Here is a 20,090-nt window from a genome sequence, read left to right as displayed (position 1 = left end):
GCCTTTACTCAACTAATATCAATGACGCCGGATGATACAGGGCATAAATTTTCCGATTACGTCCTAGAAAACTACATAGAAGACGGTTGCAAGTAAGTAGCTTCCTTTTGAATTTCATCTATAGTAGCACATGCTTCAATAACTCTTAATACTGCAAAAACTGTTGTCCTAGTTTGAACACAACATTAATGGTTGTGCTGATATGGTATTTTCTCTCAATGCAACTTAATTATAGTGAAATTTTCTTCTGTCTTCATGTAAGACGTAGATTAAAATGCAGGTTTTGATAGTTGTAAACAAATTACGGACCAAGACTATAAATATTTCTTGAATCTAGTGTTATAAATGTTTTAGTGTTTTATATAAATTGTCAATAATTGTGTGCATGAACTAAGGATCTTTTTATTTTATTAATTTTAGGTATCCACCTGTCATGTGGGCGTCTATACCATCCACGATGCGTCGGACGACAAATGGACCAGAAGCTTTTCACAGACATTATAATAGTCAATTTTACTTCCCTGCTCCTGATATTCATACGGTGATTTCTGCTTTGTTAGAGATCCAAACGGAAACTGCCATGAAAATAACGTCCATATTAAAAGGAATTTCAAAGGCCCAAAGACCAGCAGAAGTCAAAAGGAGCGAGTTTGTCATGAGGAAGTATGCTGAGTTCAGGAATTCGCAGAGAAACTATGAGAAGGCACGTATGACATTTTTAAAAGCTGTAGGATTTAAATTTCAAGCATTCAAACTGTAAAATGAAATTTTCTGTAAATAAGTATGTTGCTTTGTAAATATTAGAATGCAATAAAATATATCTCATAAAGGAATAGCTTTATACATTTCATTTCGATGCAAAATTTCACACAATTCCTTAAATCCTGTTGTTGGCAACGTCGCGGCGGAAATTTGCGCAATTTCAGCACTTTCTGCTCCTCGTTAATAAGACATAAATTACTTAGATTATCAACGATCTAATCTTTAGAAAAATTTGCGCAATGTCGTTGCACCGAAATCAATAAAGAATAGTTACACCTTGTGGACGTATAATAAACATTTTCTAAAATTAAAAAAAAATTAAACGTTAAGTAAATGTAGTGTGTAGTTATTATAAAGATTTGCTAAAATCAATCCAAGATAGTTAAACGTTAAGTAAATGCACTGTGTACTTATAATAAAGATTTGCTAAAAAAACAATAAAGAATTGTTAAACGTTCAGTAAATGCAGTGTGTTCTTATAATAAAGATTTCCTAAAATCAATAAATAATGACTAAACGTTAAGTAAATGCGGTGTGAACTTATAATAAAGATTTGCTAAAATCAATAATAGATTGTTAAAAATTAAGTAAATGTAGGGTGTACTTACAATAAAGATTTGCTAAAATCAATAAATTATTTTTAGCCGTTAAATAAAACAGTGTTTACTTAAAATAAAGAATTTCTAAAAATCAATAAAGGATGGTTAAACGTTAAGAAAATGAAGTATGTATTTTATAACATGAATTTACTAAAATCAATAAAGGATGAATGAACATTAAATAAATATAGTGTGTAGTTATAATAAAGATTTGCTAAAATCAATATAGGGTGGTTACACTTTAAGTAAATGCAGAATCAACGAAGGATTATTTTCTTGGGCACTAGGAAGATCTCCTATTTACTGTCCTTTCTGCTCTGTGCTTGTGTGTGTAGTGTACCATTTTAGCAGATAACACTGAATGAAGTTCTTCGGTAGAATGCTTTTTTTTTTTTGTATAATTTTATTTTGTCCTTTTATCCTCAATGATTTATAAGCACTGGAAATTTTATTTTAAACAGCAGAGAATTACTGGATCAATATTAGAATGCTCACCTCCGGTAAGAGTGGGTTCCTGATTCGATCCCGAGCCTTGAGAATTTGCTGCGGACAGCATGCTCCTACATTCTCATTACACACGTTGGGGGCCACGGTGGCTCAGTGGTAGAGCGTTCACCTCCAGTGCTTGGGGACCCTGGTTCGATCTCAGCTCTCGCCGTGTGGACTTTGTGGTGGACAAACACCGTGCTCGGGGGTTTTCTCGGGGTTCTCCCGTTTCCTCCCTCTTTCTTCATTTCACTCATCAACACCGTCTCCTTTAGCCTAACCGGCATATGCGTGGGACGTAAAACTTAAAGATTTCATTTCATTTTTTCCATTTTCATTACACCCGTTCTCAGATATTCATTTTGATTCAACTTTCGTCCTCTTAAGCGTACAGAGCATAAACGTACGACGAAAACCTGAAAGATTTCATTTCTTTTCTGAAACACCCGGTATATACGTCCATATTTTTTTTTAAAAAAAAAAGGTCAAATGGGTTTTATTTATATATAAAATCTTGGATACATTAGTAAAACAGTTAAATAATTTTATGATTCAGAAGCATTTTGTATGTCCTTCAACTGATTCCTTTTTACTCTCTCTTTTCCCGAAATCAGTTTTCTCAGTGGTTTCTGAATATGAGACATTAACTACCAGAACATGATGTCGTCATCTGCAAGTAGTTTGTTACCATTTTGAAGTCTTTATTTGCTTGTGATTTTGGGAGAAGTCTCTTAGCATGAAATAGAGGAGAAAGCTTTTAAAATGGAATGGAGAAAAAAACATGTGAAACTGTCTGAAACGAAAGAAAAAGGAAAGGAACAAGTTAAACTATAACTCTCCCTCTCTCTCTCTCTCTCTCTTCGTCATGAAGAAGTTTTCCAGAAATTGAGTGTAGAAGATGTTTGTGAACCGTAATCCTTGACTAATGATGTGGGCAGAGGGAAAAGTTTCCGCTAAAAAGTAACAGTTGAAAAACAAATTACTCACGTTTCAACTGTTTTCTAAATTTAATATTATTCCCGTTAAATGAAAAAAAAAAGATTCAAAGATTAGGCATCTACCGGTACCAATCAATGAGTCTAATTGAGCTAAACAAAATTATATGCCTGAATGAAAATTCTCATGTGTAGTTTTCGAGAAACTTGTGAAACGCTACTTTTTTGTAAACCTAAAAAAGCTAGTGTACCATAACTTATTAGGATGAAGCTGATAACCGAGATTTCTATTATGACAGTAGCAAGAAAACATAATACATTATGGCTAATTAGATTTACCCCAACAGTGTGGTAAAGTAGTAGAATTTAATTATTTTTACCTATCATATTGTCTAAGGGGGCACTGTAGTCTAGTGGTAACCCTCACGGATGGTCTAGTGGCTAGCGCGTGTGCCTTTGGTGTGCGTGGTCCGTGTTCGATTTGGAATTTTAACTGTCCTCGACGTTTCTGTGTTCGTGTCCCTGTCGTTATAGGTTACTGGAGGAACGAGTAAAAATGAACTAAAAACCTAATAATATGAGTTAATTAAGTTAATGAGGCACACTCAATGAAACAGTTTTTTTTTTTTTAAAAAAAAAAAAAAGTGGTTAGAGCGTTGAATTTACGTCCGCACGGTCCCGAATTCGATTTCTGACCAATGTTTCCCAATTTTCGTCATCCAGCTAGCGTCGTGAGGTAAACTGGGGAGTCACGTGAATTAAAGATGTGAAGGTCACTAAGTCTAGAAAGCTCCTGATACGTGTGTAATGGACAGAGCGATGCAGCACGCTGACACAAGTGTTCGTCGCTTGGCAGGACGTAGTTCAGCCGATCGCTAATAGATGGCGTTGGGGCGGTTCGCGCCCATAAAAAGGATATTACGTCAAGTGTTTTAATACATATATATATATATATATATATATATATATATATATATATATATATATATATATATATATATATATATATATATATATAGTATTGCCTAAGGGTAAGATATATATATATCTTCAATAGATCACTCCGTGATTAATAAAATGAAATGCCAGAGAGTAAATTTTCATGTGTAGTTTCCGAGGTTAGAGAAAACCCAATATTTGTGACTGGAAAGCACTTCATTTGTTGGGTATTTGAACAAATTTTTCCGGACAAAACATCGTCGCAAAAAGTTCCGAGGGCCGAAATCTTGCGTGGCCAAAGAATTACCGCCGAAAACGTCAGGTGACCAAAACCTCTCGAATAAAATCTCGTCTAGTCAAAATTTCGCGTGGTCAAAACCTCGCTGCCCAAAACTCAGTCTGGTTAAATACCTCGCCACCCAAATACTTGAAATTTGAATTCTTGTTACGTCAAAACTCACAGGTTGAAACTTTGTCAGGAAAATCTTTCCCATACAGTGCTGATGTGGGGAAGACGAGAGAGAGCAACAGTCCCGGGCGCCGAAATAAGGAGGCACAAAATTCGTGAGAAAAATGCATGTGCACATATATAAAATGGAAGAAAAAAGTAATAAAAAGTCCTCAAAATCAAGGGAAAGCAAGATTTATTTCTGAAAATTTTCTTACGCTTCACGCCAATCAAGGTGGCGCTTCGTGACTGGTCTGTCGATCTCACTCATATCTACGGGGGCGCCATCATATACTCTCGCCCCTGGCTAGGATTTTCCACGACACGCACTGTTCCTATAAGAATATATATATATATATATATATATATATATATATATATATATATATATATATATATATTGATTGATTGATTGATTGAAGATGATAATAATAATAAGAAGAAGAAGAAGAAGGAGGAGGAGGAGGAGGAGGAGGAGAGAAAGAAATTCATGAAACTCTTATTTCAAACACTATAAACATAGAGCTCCTTCGTGGCTAAGTGGTTAGCGTACGCGCCCTTGGCGTGGTACTCAAAATCAAATCAACTCTTGGGCCGCGGTGACTCAGTGGTAGAGCGTTCACCTCTGGTGCTTGGGGTCCCGGGTTCGATCCCAGCCCCCGCCAAGTAAACTTTGTGGTGGACAAACACCGTGTGCGTGGGTTTTCTCGGGGTTCTCCCACTTTCTTCATTCCACCATTTCATTCATCACTCATCTTCACCGTCTCCTTTAGCCTAACCGGCATAACCGTGGGACGTAAAACTCAGAGATTTCATTTCATTTTTTTTCAAATCAAATCAACTAGAAAAGTAAAGAAATTAACAGGTTCATAATCAACGGGTATACTGTCGTAAAATAACCCAAATTGGAGGAAAATCTATCCATCGAATCTAGTTTAGTTAAATCATTTATTTGGAATGAACTGTGAATCTTACCGGGGATTCAAAGTTTATTCCAAAAATTTAGTGTATCACGAATATTTTAATCCATGTATACGAACTTTGGAAAAAATCTCCCATATTTGCGAGAATTCTCCTTTTAAGGGGAAAAGGAAAATTTTCTATAGTCTTTCTCCACAGTCGAGAAATTTTTTTTTTTTTTTCATGATTGCATAACGGGAAAATGGCTGATCTGTTTGAAACTGAACCGCTCCATATCATTAGCACATTTTTAAATCTCTCCTACATGTCTATAGGTCTTCAGTTGACTGTGTGGGATTCGCTGCAATCAGACGTTGTGATATGGTGGCCTAACCCGCAGTGAAATAGTAAGTTTAAAAATGAAATTAAACTCACAGTTACGCCAGCTAGGCTAAAGGTGACGAATATGATAAGAATGAATACAATGCTGGAATGAATAAAGCGGGAGGGAATGGGAAAACCGCGAGAAAACACACGATCATAGTGTTTCTGCATCACAAAGTCTACATAGTGTGAGCTGGGCTCGAAGCAGAGATCCCATGCACCAGAGATGAACGCTGTACCACTGAGCCACCGCGGCCCTAAGTTTGAGCAACGATGAAAATGTTACTAAATTATGTCACCTGTTCGACGTAGACATAAAAGCATACAGAAGTCCGCGACTTCAGGTGACATTCAATTTGAGTTTCTCCTTAAGATACGATGCCTAAAGATGTCGTACAAAAGTTGTAATGCTATCCAAGTTCAGATCAACGAAGAGTTGCTCTGAAGGAGTTAATAATTGTGTGTTATGTAATGTATTAGTTCTATAGAACAAAACTTAAAATAGAAGTTTGTTAACATCAATTGAAAATATAACACATAAAATGAAGTCTTTCAGTTTAACGTCACACGATTACGTCCGTTAGGTTAAGAGAAACAGAAGATTAAGGCAAGTGAATGATGATAAAAGAATTTGTAGAGTGAAAATGTGGGAGGAAACTGAAGAAACCCACGAAGAAGATGTTGTAAACCACAAGCTTACTTGAGCGGGGATCGAACCAGGGACCTCGGCACCAGCGTTAAACGCTCTACCACTGTGCGACTGGGCTTGAAACTTTTCAATTGATTTTGGATAAATTCACTCATTTTATATAATGACGAACTTGTACAGGTTTAAATTTTCTATTATGTAGTCAAAATTTGTTATTCCGTTGAATTTATTTCATGTAACAATATTGTTACATATAAAATTAGTTGTATTTTGAATTTCTTCTTGTCTTTTTCAGATTCATAAAGATGGCAGCAATATGCTAATTATTCTTGCTAATTTCATATTGAATCGGATGGAAAAGTTAAAGTAAATGTTGGTCTCATATAAATATAATTAAATGTAAACATAATCAAATAAACATGAAACGTAGTCAAATAAGTAATAACATAAAATATGATGAACACATGACCAACTTGTAAAGAAACATCTTGGAATTTTCTAGATAGGCCTGAATTCGAGCCAACTTTCGAGTCGAGTCAAAGATAATTTCCTCAAGTTAAGTTCCGAGCCGAGTCACTGTTTTTGAGGTCGAGTTTCGAGTCGATTCGAATTTGATAAATGGTTCGCTCGTTCAGCTCGTTTTAGCTCGTTTTGAACTCATGGTCTGATTAAACTGGAAAGCGAGAACCATGAGAAATGTAAGCAGTAACGGGGAATACTTTTAGTGTTGCTCACTAGAGGGGACACTGCTCGCATCTCGTCCTGTCTCGATAACGTGACGACAATAGATTTTTATATCGAGACAGCCTCAAATGTCGTGAGCACTAATATAAGTACATACTGTAGTTTTTACCATCAAGGCTGAGACCTCCACGGTCGAATTTATGAGCCCAAGCAGAAGCCCAACCCGGGTAGTGATGTCAACCTGCTCAGCTCGGTTCAACTTGCGAGCAGCTCGGTTGGGATGAGCCATTGGCTTGACACAATTGAGCTGATGACTTGAGCCGGCTCGGTTTGGATGACCTATCAACTTGGTTCAATTAAGCCGATGGCTCGAGCCTGCTCGGTTAGAATGAACCATCCACTTGGTTCGACTTGGCTCAACTGAGTCCATGGCTTGAGCCAGCTCCGTCGGAGTGAGCCATCAGCTCGGGTTAATTAAGGGGAAAAATGGGCGTGTGCCCCGGGCGCTGGATTGGAGTGCGCAAAACTGAGCAAATATTTATTTTCACTATAAAGCAAGGATAGGAGTTTCAGCAAACTGAAGATCATTAAAAGTTACCTCAGAATCTTAACAGGATAACAACAACTCACCAAACTTAGGATCATAACCATAAAGCAAACCTTAGCTTCAACGCTATCTTTCGAGGATATTGTAAAATCCTTTGCAGCCAAAAGAGCCCGCAAAGTTAAGTTAAATTTTACTTCCAGCTTTTTTGTGTTTTCGTTTAACTTACATTGATTTAAGAGATTTGTAAACTGTCCTAACATAATACTCGAAACAACAGTTTGACGGTTAGTCATAATTAAATATTCTGTTCTAAGACAAAAGAGTATTAATTCATTCTACACATATGCATATGCCGATATAATTCCAAAAACATTGTGATTTACAGTTACTATAATAAGACTATAAGAATGTGCCAAGCATACTACTCTCAGATTATTTGGCAATCAAATACTAATTATTAGTTTGGTGTTTTATCTTGTATTAAAAATTAAATTATGTACTCAAGCTAATTAAATTATGTATGAGCTTTTAAAGTTCACTTGATTCACGTTTTCGGCACCCTATAACTCCGAAACTATCCACGTTTGAGCACAGGTCCATATGAACATTTTTCTTATTTTGATGTAAGAAATCTGTTGCCAAAATATTCTGATACATTCAGGTAACACCCTGTATAATTTATTCCATTATACACACTCGCACACACACAAAAAGTTACAGTCCACTTTGAAAGGTCACTTTCCATTTAGTTTAGAATCGATTAGTTCTTCCCAATCTATGTCCCTTCCAAGAGCGGGGGTGTTGCGATGCTTCCTGAGTCTCTGTATATATTGATAAGTAATCGTCATCTTCTTCTATAACAAGCGATTACTCCGTCTTTCTCCTTTCCACTTCAAGTTCCTCTTTTCTTTCTTCTTTCTTTTCATCTTCTCCCCGTAATTTTTCAATTTGTTTCACGAGATTAAGCGGAAGATCTCAGTCTTTAATTTCTGAACTCATGGTTCTCCTTCTTCTGTACGGTTCTTTCCCCACCTTCTTCGTTTGTATCTGCCCACCTCAAATAGGAGCTCAATGTCTAGACTCGGTTAGGCTTTGTGTCTCTGGCTGATGTATATACAGTTCGGTGACTTGTCGGTGGTTTAAAAGACATCTTCAAAATGAAAAAAAAAGATGTGGTCATTCACAACTGCAGAAGCTATACTGAACGGAGAATTTAGAGTATTTGTTCTTTCATTCATTTTGGTCTCTCTAGTTTTCATCGAAATATATACAGAGTGTATCAAAAACGTACGGCAAAATTTCAGAGGTGGGTTGTCTATGGGTACACAAATAAAATGTTCATATGACCATATGTCGGGAAATACATCGTTACAGAGTTACGATCATTATGCCGCCTGACGGTGTGAAAAACTCACATTCTGGACGCCCCTCAATGTGACTCTAATTTAAATCTCAATAGCTCAGCTCTAATTAAGCCGGGAAGATAATTTTGGTATCAATGTCTTCGTGAAGAATGAACTACCTGTAAACCACATGCAGATACGGCATCTATGTCGTCGAGTAAGCCTGTATCCATATCACGTGCAGCGAGTACATTCTGTGTCAGCAGCCATCTATCTTCCGCGAGTACGCTTTTCCCAGTGATAGTTCCAGCAGTGTGCTCATTTTCCCATCCGCAATAGTGTTTACAGATGAGGCTCAGTTCACACGAGAAGGCATGTTTAATTACCATAATGTATATGTTTGAGCGGACGATTATCCTCATGCGGTCAGTCCCAGGAGAGATATCAACAATTTGCTCTTAGTGCGTGGTGCGGTATTGTCGGTGATACTTTACTAGGTCCACACATACTGCCGCAGAAGCTGACAGGAAATATTTATCGAGACTTCCTGGAAACCCACATTCCAGATGCAGTGGATATCTTGGCCTTGGCTCTGTGTCCACCTGTTTGAAAAGCTTGAATCAGTGGAAAGCTTTATCCTTTAGGAATATATTGATACCAAAATTGTCTTCCTAACTTAATTAGGAGCTGAGCTATCGAGTTTTAAATTGAGTCATATTAAGGATCGTCCAGAATGTGACTATTTCACAACGTCAGGCGACTCAATGGTCGTAGCTTTGTAACGATGCATTTCCCAACATATGGTCTTATAAACATTTTTACTTGACTACCCATAAGGAATCCACCCCTGAAATTTTGCCCTACGTTTTTGTTACAACATGTATAATAAATGTGTAATAATATGTGTGAAAACTGTTTTCACTAAAAGAGGATGCGGGAGAAGTCCGTGAAAAATCTCCAATTTCGTTTCCACACTCCATGTGAAGCAGGACAACAACAACAAAAATGTCTCCGTCTCCTACTGCTCCGATCTCTTGTTTCTTAACAGATTATGTCCACTGAAAAATCTTACCTTTAGGGTTTAAAACAGTTATTAGGGTTTAAAAATATTTTCCGGACAGAAGTATCACATTTCTTCGCTCAGTTCTTCGGCTACTTTTCTGTCTCAATAATAATAATTAACATTCTTCCCCTTAAGAAATAGAGGATACAGTGGTCAGAGAAGGAAATATTGATTGAAATAAAATTATAATAGCCTACTGTAGACTCTAATACACTGTACCTAAATACTCATTTGTATCTAAAATTGTACGACATTCTAGGAAAACTTTTATTTGTAGTATCTTATTTTCCTATCTCCTTATTTGCAAAATCTGGCATCTGATAATACTTTTTAAGTTGATCACAGTTTACCTTGAACATTGTTTTTCAAACTAACAAGCAAGGTTTCCCAAGTGTCACACTCCGATTTGCTTGAAACTCCTGCAGTGAATAAAGGAATCAAAATTACGACATACGTGTTTTTTTTTTTTTTTTTTCATATCGGCCAGCGTGGAGGATGAAGTAATAAGCACCCCCCAAACTGCGAACATAGGGATAGCCGCGATGGCTCAGTGGTAGAGCGTTCACCTCTGGTGCATGAGGTCCTTGATTCGATCCCAGCTCGCATATTTCATATTTCATTTCGTTTCGTTTCGGGAACATATTGCAATACTTTTAGCAAGGCCATAACTAGCAACACACAATGCGAATTTGCTTAAAACTTTTGCAGTGAATAAAGGAATCAAAAGTAGACATCCGTGTTTTTTTTATATAGCGGCCAACGTAGAGTAACCGCCCCCCCCCCCCCAAACTGCTAACATAGTGCAATACTACACTTGTTAGCAAGACCATAATTAGTTGTGTTCTTAAAGATACACATTGGCTAATATTGGAAAACATCACCGATATTTCGAACACTAGGTGATATAATATTCCGTTTCTGCAAACACACTAATATTAGTAGTACGCTAACCATTACCATGATAACTTACGGGAGAATATCTGAGTCAAATGTATATACTTTGTTCTTTGGATTGCTGAGGGTTTACCTGCTATGAATTAAACAAGAAACACGAACATGGGATAGTACATGCAGATTCCCCTTTCACGAATATGGCCAAGTCTTAGGATGTATCGGAGTGGGTGGTCAATTTAGAAGGAAGTAGTTCATGAACACTTCAGATATCTGTATATCCTTTATGCAATAAGACTCACGTACTGTATATATACAATGTATACATAATATCGTTCTTATGTTTTGCTTTATGTCAGTGAATATAGTTGTCATAGAAATGGTAGCCGTGGAAGAAATGCTGTAAGCACAATAATAGTTTGCACCAGGCACACCTGATAATAGCAACCTTCCACATATATTACATATTGGAGTCACATCGTTGTTGACACAGTAATCAACGGTGTTCCGAAATGCGGTGGGTGGACTGTAATATATCCGAATTTGTCCATGGAAGGAATGATGAAATCGTGGAGACGAAAGCTGCCGACCACAAAGCTCATTTGGTGCAAGCTGGGATCGAATCAAGAACATCATGCCTCAGAGATGAACGCTCTAAGTCTGAGCCACCGCGGCCCTTAAAAGTAAAATGGATGGACTGAAAGAGATTGGAAATGATAAGAAGATACCCGTTGATTATACTGAAGACATACTGAATACTATGTCGAAAAGACTATGATGATTGGATACATAGTGAGAATGAAGGAAAGACGTTATTTGCTATGGATGGAATAGCACAAGTAACAGTACCTGGAGGAAGACAGTGATTGAAATATACTGACCAAACAACATAAGATTTAGGGAAGAAAAACCGTAAGGAAACGTAAAGTCTGGCTCAAGATAAGAAAGAATGCAAAGTTGCGTTTAACCAAGGAAACATTGCTTACCCGAGTGTTCACATGAAATAATGATGCATAAATGTTGTGACTGCAGTCTAACCTTCAAGTTACATTAAGAATATTTTGGTGTGATGACGTATCTACGTAAAGAATACAATAACTGAATTATTGTGTTCTTTAGGTAGATACGTCATCACACCAAAAGTTACATTTAACCTCATTTAATGCGAAGACATATAATGTCTGCTTATTCAATACTTTGTCTCATTGGAAGTTACATTTAGCATTTTTCAGTTGAAATGAATTTGTTTAATAAACGTCTAACAAATTTAAAAACAACAATTTCTTTCAACATACTGTTATCAACACCATCAGGGGTACACCCAAGGTGGAGTTCACTGGGTCCTGACCCTCCAAAATTTGGTAACTCGACATTGATCTTGCTGCTCGTCTGTGCTATTTTAGTTCTGGTAAAAACAATCTCATTTTATCATTTTTCGTGAGAACTTGGGTGTCATTCCTTCAAAATTACTTTTTTTGGGCTGTAGAATAACGCACGTTTGATACTACGTAAGCGTACTACAAAACCCTGAATCCCTCTCAAAATAAATTCTCGGTGCGCGCCTGAACACCATATGAAATGAAATGAAATCTGTAAGTTTTACATCCCACAGTTATGCCGGCTAGGCTAAAGGAGAGGTGATCTTGAGAAATGAATGAAATTGTGGAATTAGGAAAGTGGGTGGAAAAGGGAGAACCCGAGAAAACCCACGCACACGGTGTTTGTATACAGTATATATATGTGATATAGTTAGTATTGTAAGATATCAGGTATTATTAAATGATACTAGTGAACTAATTCTTCTTCACAGTTGTTAAATATTTATTACTTACTTGGAAAAACAAGACAAAACACACCCACTGATAGTATTTCACATTCTTCTTATCTTCTGACGCTCCTTTGTAAGTGGTTATCCCAGGATGCGGCACTTCCATTCCAACTTTCAAATTAAAAGCCGATTTCAGAAAGTACGTGGTATGTATCCAGCAGTACGTATTGAGTACATCGCGCGGAATGTCATGAGTATGAACACAGCTGATTGGTTCACCCACGTATTGAGATGCTGTCACTAGTAAACTAAACGTTAGAAGTATTACAGCCGTCGCACCACAATGTAGTTGAAACACTTGACCGTCGATTTGGATTCGGCTTACTTTTATTAACTTTTTAACTTCTGACAGTACATTTAACATAGTTTTTGAGGTTCTGTCACCTATCAAATCACTGCGTCAACCCGTTAAAATTTTATTTGAATAATTATATCACACCACATTGCTCAGTGTTCGTATTCGTTCTGTCGTATTCGTTCTGTTTATTTTCGTGTTCTGTAAACATGAACAATCGTCAAAGTGTCGAACTCGAAGAACATTTATGTTGTATTTATACCATGCCAATACACTAATATTTGTGACGTAAACAGAAACATCGCTGACGTCAATCAAAATATGGACCATCCATTCGTCTGTTCATATTCTAAAATGTCTGTCATTCGTTGATATCAGCTGGTTGAACTGGAGGATCTGGTTCCTGTGTCGGAGAGATGAAGAAAGTATATGGACGAACAGACACTAAAGTAACGATGGTGATCCAGGTAAATCATACTGCTTCAATGGCCTTCCACGTGTAATGGATCAAGAAAATAAGAACAGTGTTTGTGTAAGAGTTTCTGGTTTGCATCTGCATGTAGTTCTTCTTTGCTGATAGTATTGTTTCCGACGCATAGGCATGTGCAGGCGCGAAAGAGAAGAAATGAGCGGGAAAAAAACAGCACTGTTTGTCTGTGAACTGGTCCAGCTTTTCACTCACGCAATCAGTTGTCTGTGTGTCTGACTTTAAAGTTAGATGTAAACTGAAAGAGAAGTGAATCTGGCGTCCTGTGATGCTACCAGCAGATTGTGTTTTACGTACGCGGTTCGTGTCTCTCGGAATAGCTAATTTCCCGGGCTCTTTCTTTCCTCCCCACTGTCGGTCTGTTTTTCTTTTTTTTCTGTGATTTGATTACCTTTGAAGACAACAATAGCTAATCTGCTTTGTTTATTTTAAACAATCCTTTTCAGAAAAAAAAAATAAAATGAAAAAAGAGAAACTCCGAAATACTACTAATACGATCTCACCTTCTTTTAACATGTCGCTTAATCATGTCAGGTTGCCTGTCCTCGTGGTCAGATCTCAAGAGACAAATGGCTGTACGTCATGACAGAAGACAGGAAACGAAGTGTCTTTGGATCAGTTGCGACAATACAAGAATTTCCCATTTGCTCAAAGTAAACAAAAACACATCGCATTGGTTAATCCCACACTGGAACAGGGACATAGTTTTAAAGAATTTACTTGTCTTTGTGTAACTCAATTTTACTTACCTTACACTAAGAAAAAAAACTTTATTTCGGCCATAATGTGGAGAAAGGTCGATTTTTTTTTTTTTTTTTTTTTTTTTTTTTTTTACAGTAGCCTTGCCAGGATTTGCATCAGGCTGGTTGTAAGAGTAACAGGTTAATTAGCAATACTGTGATAGAAAGTCATATAGTATCGGAGATACCGTTAGCATAAATCCGTTGTAGAACATATTAATACAATCCACCTGGCCATCTACTCTCCTTTTCTATAGTGAGTGTAACGTAGCTTTGTGATAGAGTGAGTAGTAGTGCTTTCATCCCCCGTGGTTCGATCCCAGGTCATGTCAATTTGTGGTGGACAAAACCGTTTCTCCGAGTTCTACCCTCTCCTCCATTATTCTCATTCTACCGACCATTCCATAATCCTTTATTTTCATTAATCATGCCTCTTTCTTAGCCTACAGGGTATAGTCGTGAGACGGAAAACTAGAAGCTTTAGTTCACTCGCTTACTTGTTATTTTAATAGTACTCCTCTATTCTTAACGGCCGGTCACTGTTTTTGCTATATATGTGCTTCTCGACAAAATATTATATATGGAAATTACTGTCTCTCCACTAGAGACCTGCACGGGCCGAATTTTTTCGGCCTGAGCCCAATCCAGCCCGAATGTACCTAGGCCCGGCCCAGCCCGGGCCCGAAAAGTTTTGAAGATTTTCGGCCCGAGCCCGGCCCGGCCCGATAAGTTTTTTAAAATTCTTGGCCCAAGCCCGGCCCGGGCCCGATGAATTTTAAATTTTTTTAGCCCAACCCCGGTCCGATAATTTTTTAAAAATTGAGCTCGAGCCCCAATCTTTCTCAAAATTTAGTACTAATTTGACCTAACCCTTAGAAACATTTTCTAAACTATGGTTCACAACCTGACGCTTGCCTACCGAATAGTACCATTGCCTCCTAGAACTTTGCCTGTCATCGAGAGAACAAAAATCTCCATTTCCTGTAACAAAAATCTAACTTAATTGATTTTTTAGCATAAGTGAAGATTGCAATATTGTTTAGCGACAGGCAAAACTTTCCCACCCCTTCTTGTCATATTTTGGGTTCAGTGAAGGTCAAAATCAGAGCTCAATTTACCGCGCAATGCCTGCAATCCTTTATAGTGAAAGTGGAGCCGCTAAGCAACAAAAACTGTAAATAGCCATTACATTCTTTGTAACATTTTTCACGGACACACTTCTTCAACGTTTGACTTTATTCCAATTATCGTTTAACGAAAGTCAATAATTATTAAAGAATTGCAACTAATTGGCCCCAGCCCGGCCCGACCTGAAGAGAAACCAGTGTCGGCTCGCCCAAGCCCAGCCCGGCCCAAAGAAATAACAGAGTCGGCCCGCCCAAGCCCGGCCCGCGGGTCGGGCCCGGCCATGCAGGTCTCTACTCTGCACTATGCGTTTATTTACTTTTGTACTTTATAATCCGAGCATTCTAGCCTCTATACCAAGGGAGACGATAATGAAATGAAAAAGAAAAATAACTTCCACATTTTAAACGGGATTTGAACCTGGGATAAACAAGCCTGGCGATCGTCAGTCTAATATATTTTATTTCATGATCACGTCTGGGAAGTTGTCTACAACACCATACTTGAGGGGGAGGAGCAATGGCTCAGTGGTAGAGCATACCTCTGGTGCAAGGGGTCCTTGGTTCGATCCCGGCTCGGGTCAAGTGAGTTTTCTTTTGGAAAAGCACCGTGTGAGTGGGTTTTCTCGGGGTTCTCCCACTTTCTCCATTCCACCATTTTCATTCATTTCTCATTATTACCATCTCCTTTAGACTAGCCTAGATAACCGGAGACATAAAACTTAAATATTTACCAACGTTGAGGCTTCCTGATTCGAAAAGGTGTCGTGCAGAAGTGATTTCTCATCCCGGAGAGTCTATCAACTCCTATTGGTAGAAGGTGTCTCGTATCTCTTTTACGTAAATTCTGCCTCGTGAGTGGCCAGTTTGACTTCGCACAATTACGGTAAGATTGTCAGGAATCCTACCAGTTTTAGTACTCTCTAATCCAATCAACCTCGCGTACTGCGCAAATTGAATCTAACAAGCAACATGTTCTAATTATGCCCATATGTACCCAAATGTTTAATGAGTGTGTTTTCCATGTGCATGATTGCCATTTGAGTTTGCCAGTATTACTTATTGCATCGAACATCATAATCCCGAGTAACATCATAATCCCGGCTAACCATAGTAAACGTCTCATGTTGTCGTGTGTAAGACTAATAGGTACTTCTGTATTAAGAGATTTAGGAGTTCATGGCAACATTAGGCGAGAAGACGAGATTCAATACGTTACGTTTGTGTATATTTTATATAGATTCTTCATGCTTTCTTATAATTTTTGGACGTAACTTATGTCTCGAGCTTTATAGTTATATTCAGATATTTATTGGGAACACACACTGCTTTTATGTAATTTTTGTAATGTATGAAATCATGTAAATAAAAAAGCAAAGTGATCTTATTTGATGTCGCATCACCGGAAAACAGATAAATTAGAATCTACCTCTTTTTATTAAGTCACTTTGATTAAAATTACGTGTCCTAAAGTGTGAGAATGGGGTTCAAAAATCTGTATTGGAAGCTGAGTATCTCACGAACCAATCAAGTGAGGAAGATTCTTGGCGTTTAAACTCATCAATAAAGTATGCGAACATGCTTCCCAGCATTTTTCAAAAATTCCTCTTTCTCGTTTCTGAAGGGAAATTGACCAAGATTAATGGCTTTCATGTGAACATTCAAATCGATTACACTGGTCGACATGGGTTTTGATGTCTGGAAACTAATTGCTATTTTGGACAACTATTTTGATACTGATCCCAAAACTATGTTTCTTTTGTTCCCATCACCCACAGTTTTTCTATTTTACCCGCTAGATGGCAGGGCGCATAATATTACAATAATGGATAATTTAGACATTCAAAGTGTTGTAAATTCTTAAAAGTAACCGAAAGAAATACGTAATTTTTTGCTGTTATAGCTAGTCTCATTAACTGATGTAATAAAGTGCAATTTTTTCATGTATCATATTACTTAATGTAAGAAATCACGGTAAGTGTCACGTAAACAATTTATGTATACACAGCTCTAGAATACGCTGTTTTGATCAAGTTTCTCTGCGGTTTGTTGCTTTGAAACAGTGAAACAATGTCATCTAGAAAGTGTGTGAACTCTCCAGACATTTTTTGTTACATTTGCGGATGTTATGTAGTGAAGAGACAAAGACAACGTGTAACAAAATTTGTGAAGGATGCATACAATGCATATTTTGGAATGAAATTAGGTGACCAGGACAAAAAGTGGGCCCCACATACAGTTTGCAAGACTTGCGTGGAGGCTTTGCGATTGTGGACATGTGGCAAGAAGAAAGCTCTGCCGTTTGGAATCCCAGTGGTATGGCGTGAACCAAAAAATCATGTTGAAGACTGCTATTTCTGTGCTGTTAACGTTAGTAGTTTTAGTGCTAAGAACAAAAGTAAGGTGAACTATCCAAACAACATACAATCAGCTATCAGACCTGTAGCTCATGGGCCAGATATACCTGTACCATGTTTACCTACTATTGTCGAAAGTTGTTCTAGTGACAGTGAAGTTGAGGTAGAATTAGAAGAGCGTGATGATGATGCATTGTATCCTAGTACGAGTACTAGCACTCCAAAGCCACTTACACAACATGAACTTAATGATCTTGTGAGAGATTTAAATTTACCAAAAGAGAGTGCCCAACTTCTTGGTTCCCGGTTGAAGAAAAATTGTCTCTTGTCTCCTGAAACACATTTTTCATGGTACAGGCACCGAGAGAAAGAACTTCTACCATACTTCACTGAAGAAGAAAATTTAGTGTATTGCAACAACATAAGAAAAATGATAGAATTCTATGGTATTGCATACAATGCAATAGAATGGAGAATCTTTATTGATGCATCGAAGTCCAGCTTGAAAGGTGTTTTGTTGAGCAACGGTAATGTATTACCATCGATTCCCATAGCATATTCTGTGTTCTTGAAGGAAACGTATGAAACGTTGAGACTTATGCTCGTAAAAGTGAAATATGAAGAACATGGTTGGTCAGTATGTGGTGATTTTAAAGTGATAGCATTGTTGTTAGGTCTCCAATCCGGGAACACAAAATTTCCCTGCTTTTTGTGTGAATTGGACAGCCGGGACATGGAGAATCATTGGAAAGTGAAAATGTGGCCACGTAGAAAGTCTCTCTCTCCAGAAAAGAAGAATGTGACACAACAGCAATTAGTGTCATCGTCTAAAATATTACTCCCTCCATTGCACATTAAGTTAGGAATCATGAAACAGTTCGTTAAAGCATTAAACACAGATGGGAAATGTTTTAAATACATTGCAAGTAAATTTCCAGCAATCAGTGATGGGAAACTGAAAGAAGGCATTTTTGTTGGCCCTCAAATAAGAAAGTTGATGCTTGACCGTGAATTTGAGCAAATAATGACAGAAACAGATACGAAGATAAGCGGAAGAGATAAATATAATTAAAATCTAACACCGGAAAATATTTTTAAATATTATTTTGAATTGTTCTAACAGGCATATTTTTAGATTTTATACACAACGAAGATAGGTCTACTAAACATTTTCAACAGGTGCAGAGTTGTTTAAAAATCAATTTAAATGGAAAAGGAACAATACGAAACTAAAGAGAACTGCATGTTGAAATACGAGAAAAATACAAATGCAACTAAACCTTCATATTGAAATACAATTAAAATTGAAATTTAATGAGATACGTATGTGTGTGAGTGTGCGAATAGTCTTTTTTCCCACAATGAAGCTGGCCACAATGAAGGTGGATTTTTGGTGTAGAATTTTATTTGTTTCCTAAATTTTAAAGGTAAACATCTTGATCTAACATCTTTTGGTGATAATGTACATAAATACAACAATGTACCAAATTTAACTCAACACAATGAGGTAACTCAAAGTGGTGGACTCTTGAAAATTAAAATACTACATAATTTTTTAAACAACTGTCCAAGTTTTCTTAAACCAAAATTAGAAAGCACTTTATTTTTTTATATATATCACACAAAATTAAGGAAGTTATGAAGTTTTAAAATTTTCAAACGGCCTCCATGTTGAAACAGTATGACGGATCGGATTCGATATTTATAATGTAACTGAACTGAGCAAACTCGGTTTTAATCCATTCGATTTTATGGAAGTTAGTTTATCCACTATATACAAGAAATGGATTCTACTATTATAGGAATAGCTGGATATCATGAGATTTCCGCAATAGGATTTTAATATACCTATTAAAAATCCCACACAAGTTTATTTTAAACCAGAAATTATAAGTGTCGCTGGTAAGAGGATGTGATAAAAATGGGGGTCGTGATAGGAATTATATAGGTTGAAAACCACTGCAATACCTTATCGTTATCCGGTAGCTTATTTGCCTTGACATTATGCATACCATCATCACATATAAAAATTGCGGGTTGCATAATAATTCAGGGGTAATGTTTGACGATCGCATAGAACGGATTTTAACGTTCGTTTTCAATATCAAAGTATGGTGTTAACTGCCGTGCCGTTTAGAGTAGGATTCCAACTACATGCACCTCCATGGGAATCGAACCTAGGGTTACACGGTCAGCACTCACGTGTGTTAGCCACTCAACCATGAAGAAGCACGAGAGTAGTGCAACTGCATACATCCTCTTTCCGGCTACGTAGTGTAGTCGTTGACACTATCGTCTTTCCTGCAAGCGGTCCCGGGTTCGATTCCTGGTGGAAACATGGTCGAAAAAATATGAAAGCTTTTTCAGACCAGCTATCCTGAGTGGGGTTTTCTTGGGTTTTCCTCATTCACACAAGGCAAATGCCGGGATGTTACCTAATACACAGATCCCAGGCCGCTTCCTTCCTTCCTTTTCCTCGGATAGTGTGACCGTCGAGGGACATCATTCTTCATATGTGACGGGTTAGCATTAACATAAATGCTGAAAACCCGAAAATCTAATTCCTAAATCCTAAATCGGCGTATAAAAAGAGAGCATATTTTATGTGGCATGCTTTTAGAGTCATCTA

At 37.4% G+C, this 20,090-nt stretch overlaps 1 protein-coding gene across 3 annotated transcripts in view; it reads right to left on the bottom strand.

Annotated features, from left to right (window-relative positions):
- The window catches only part of shakB (Innexin family member shaking B), a 168,615-nt gene that overhangs the window by 105,399 nt on the left and 43,126 nt on the right, over positions 1-20,090 (bottom strand). The window contains exon 1 of one of the 3 annotated variants that reach the window (XM_081764293.1): positions 12,463-13,522. The exons of the other annotated variants lie outside the window; for them this stretch is intronic. Within the exon in view, the coding sequence (XP_081620419.1) occupies positions 12,463-12,822 (360 nt within the window). The 5' untranslated portion in view covers positions 12,823-13,522. Of the gene's footprint in view, positions 1-12,462; positions 13,523-20,090 lie in introns of those variants that run through there. 3 annotated transcript variants of the gene reach the window in all.

This window comes from Thermobia domestica, chromosome 7, assembly GCF_964235325.1.
Source record: "Thermobia domestica chromosome 7, izTheDome1.hap1.1, whole genome shotgun sequence".
Classification (NCBI taxonomy): domain Eukaryota; kingdom Metazoa; phylum Arthropoda; class Insecta; order Zygentoma; family Lepismatidae; genus Thermobia; species Thermobia domestica.
The sequence above is the reverse complement of the archived record's forward strand: the minus strand, read 5'-3'. Positions and strand labels throughout refer to the sequence as shown.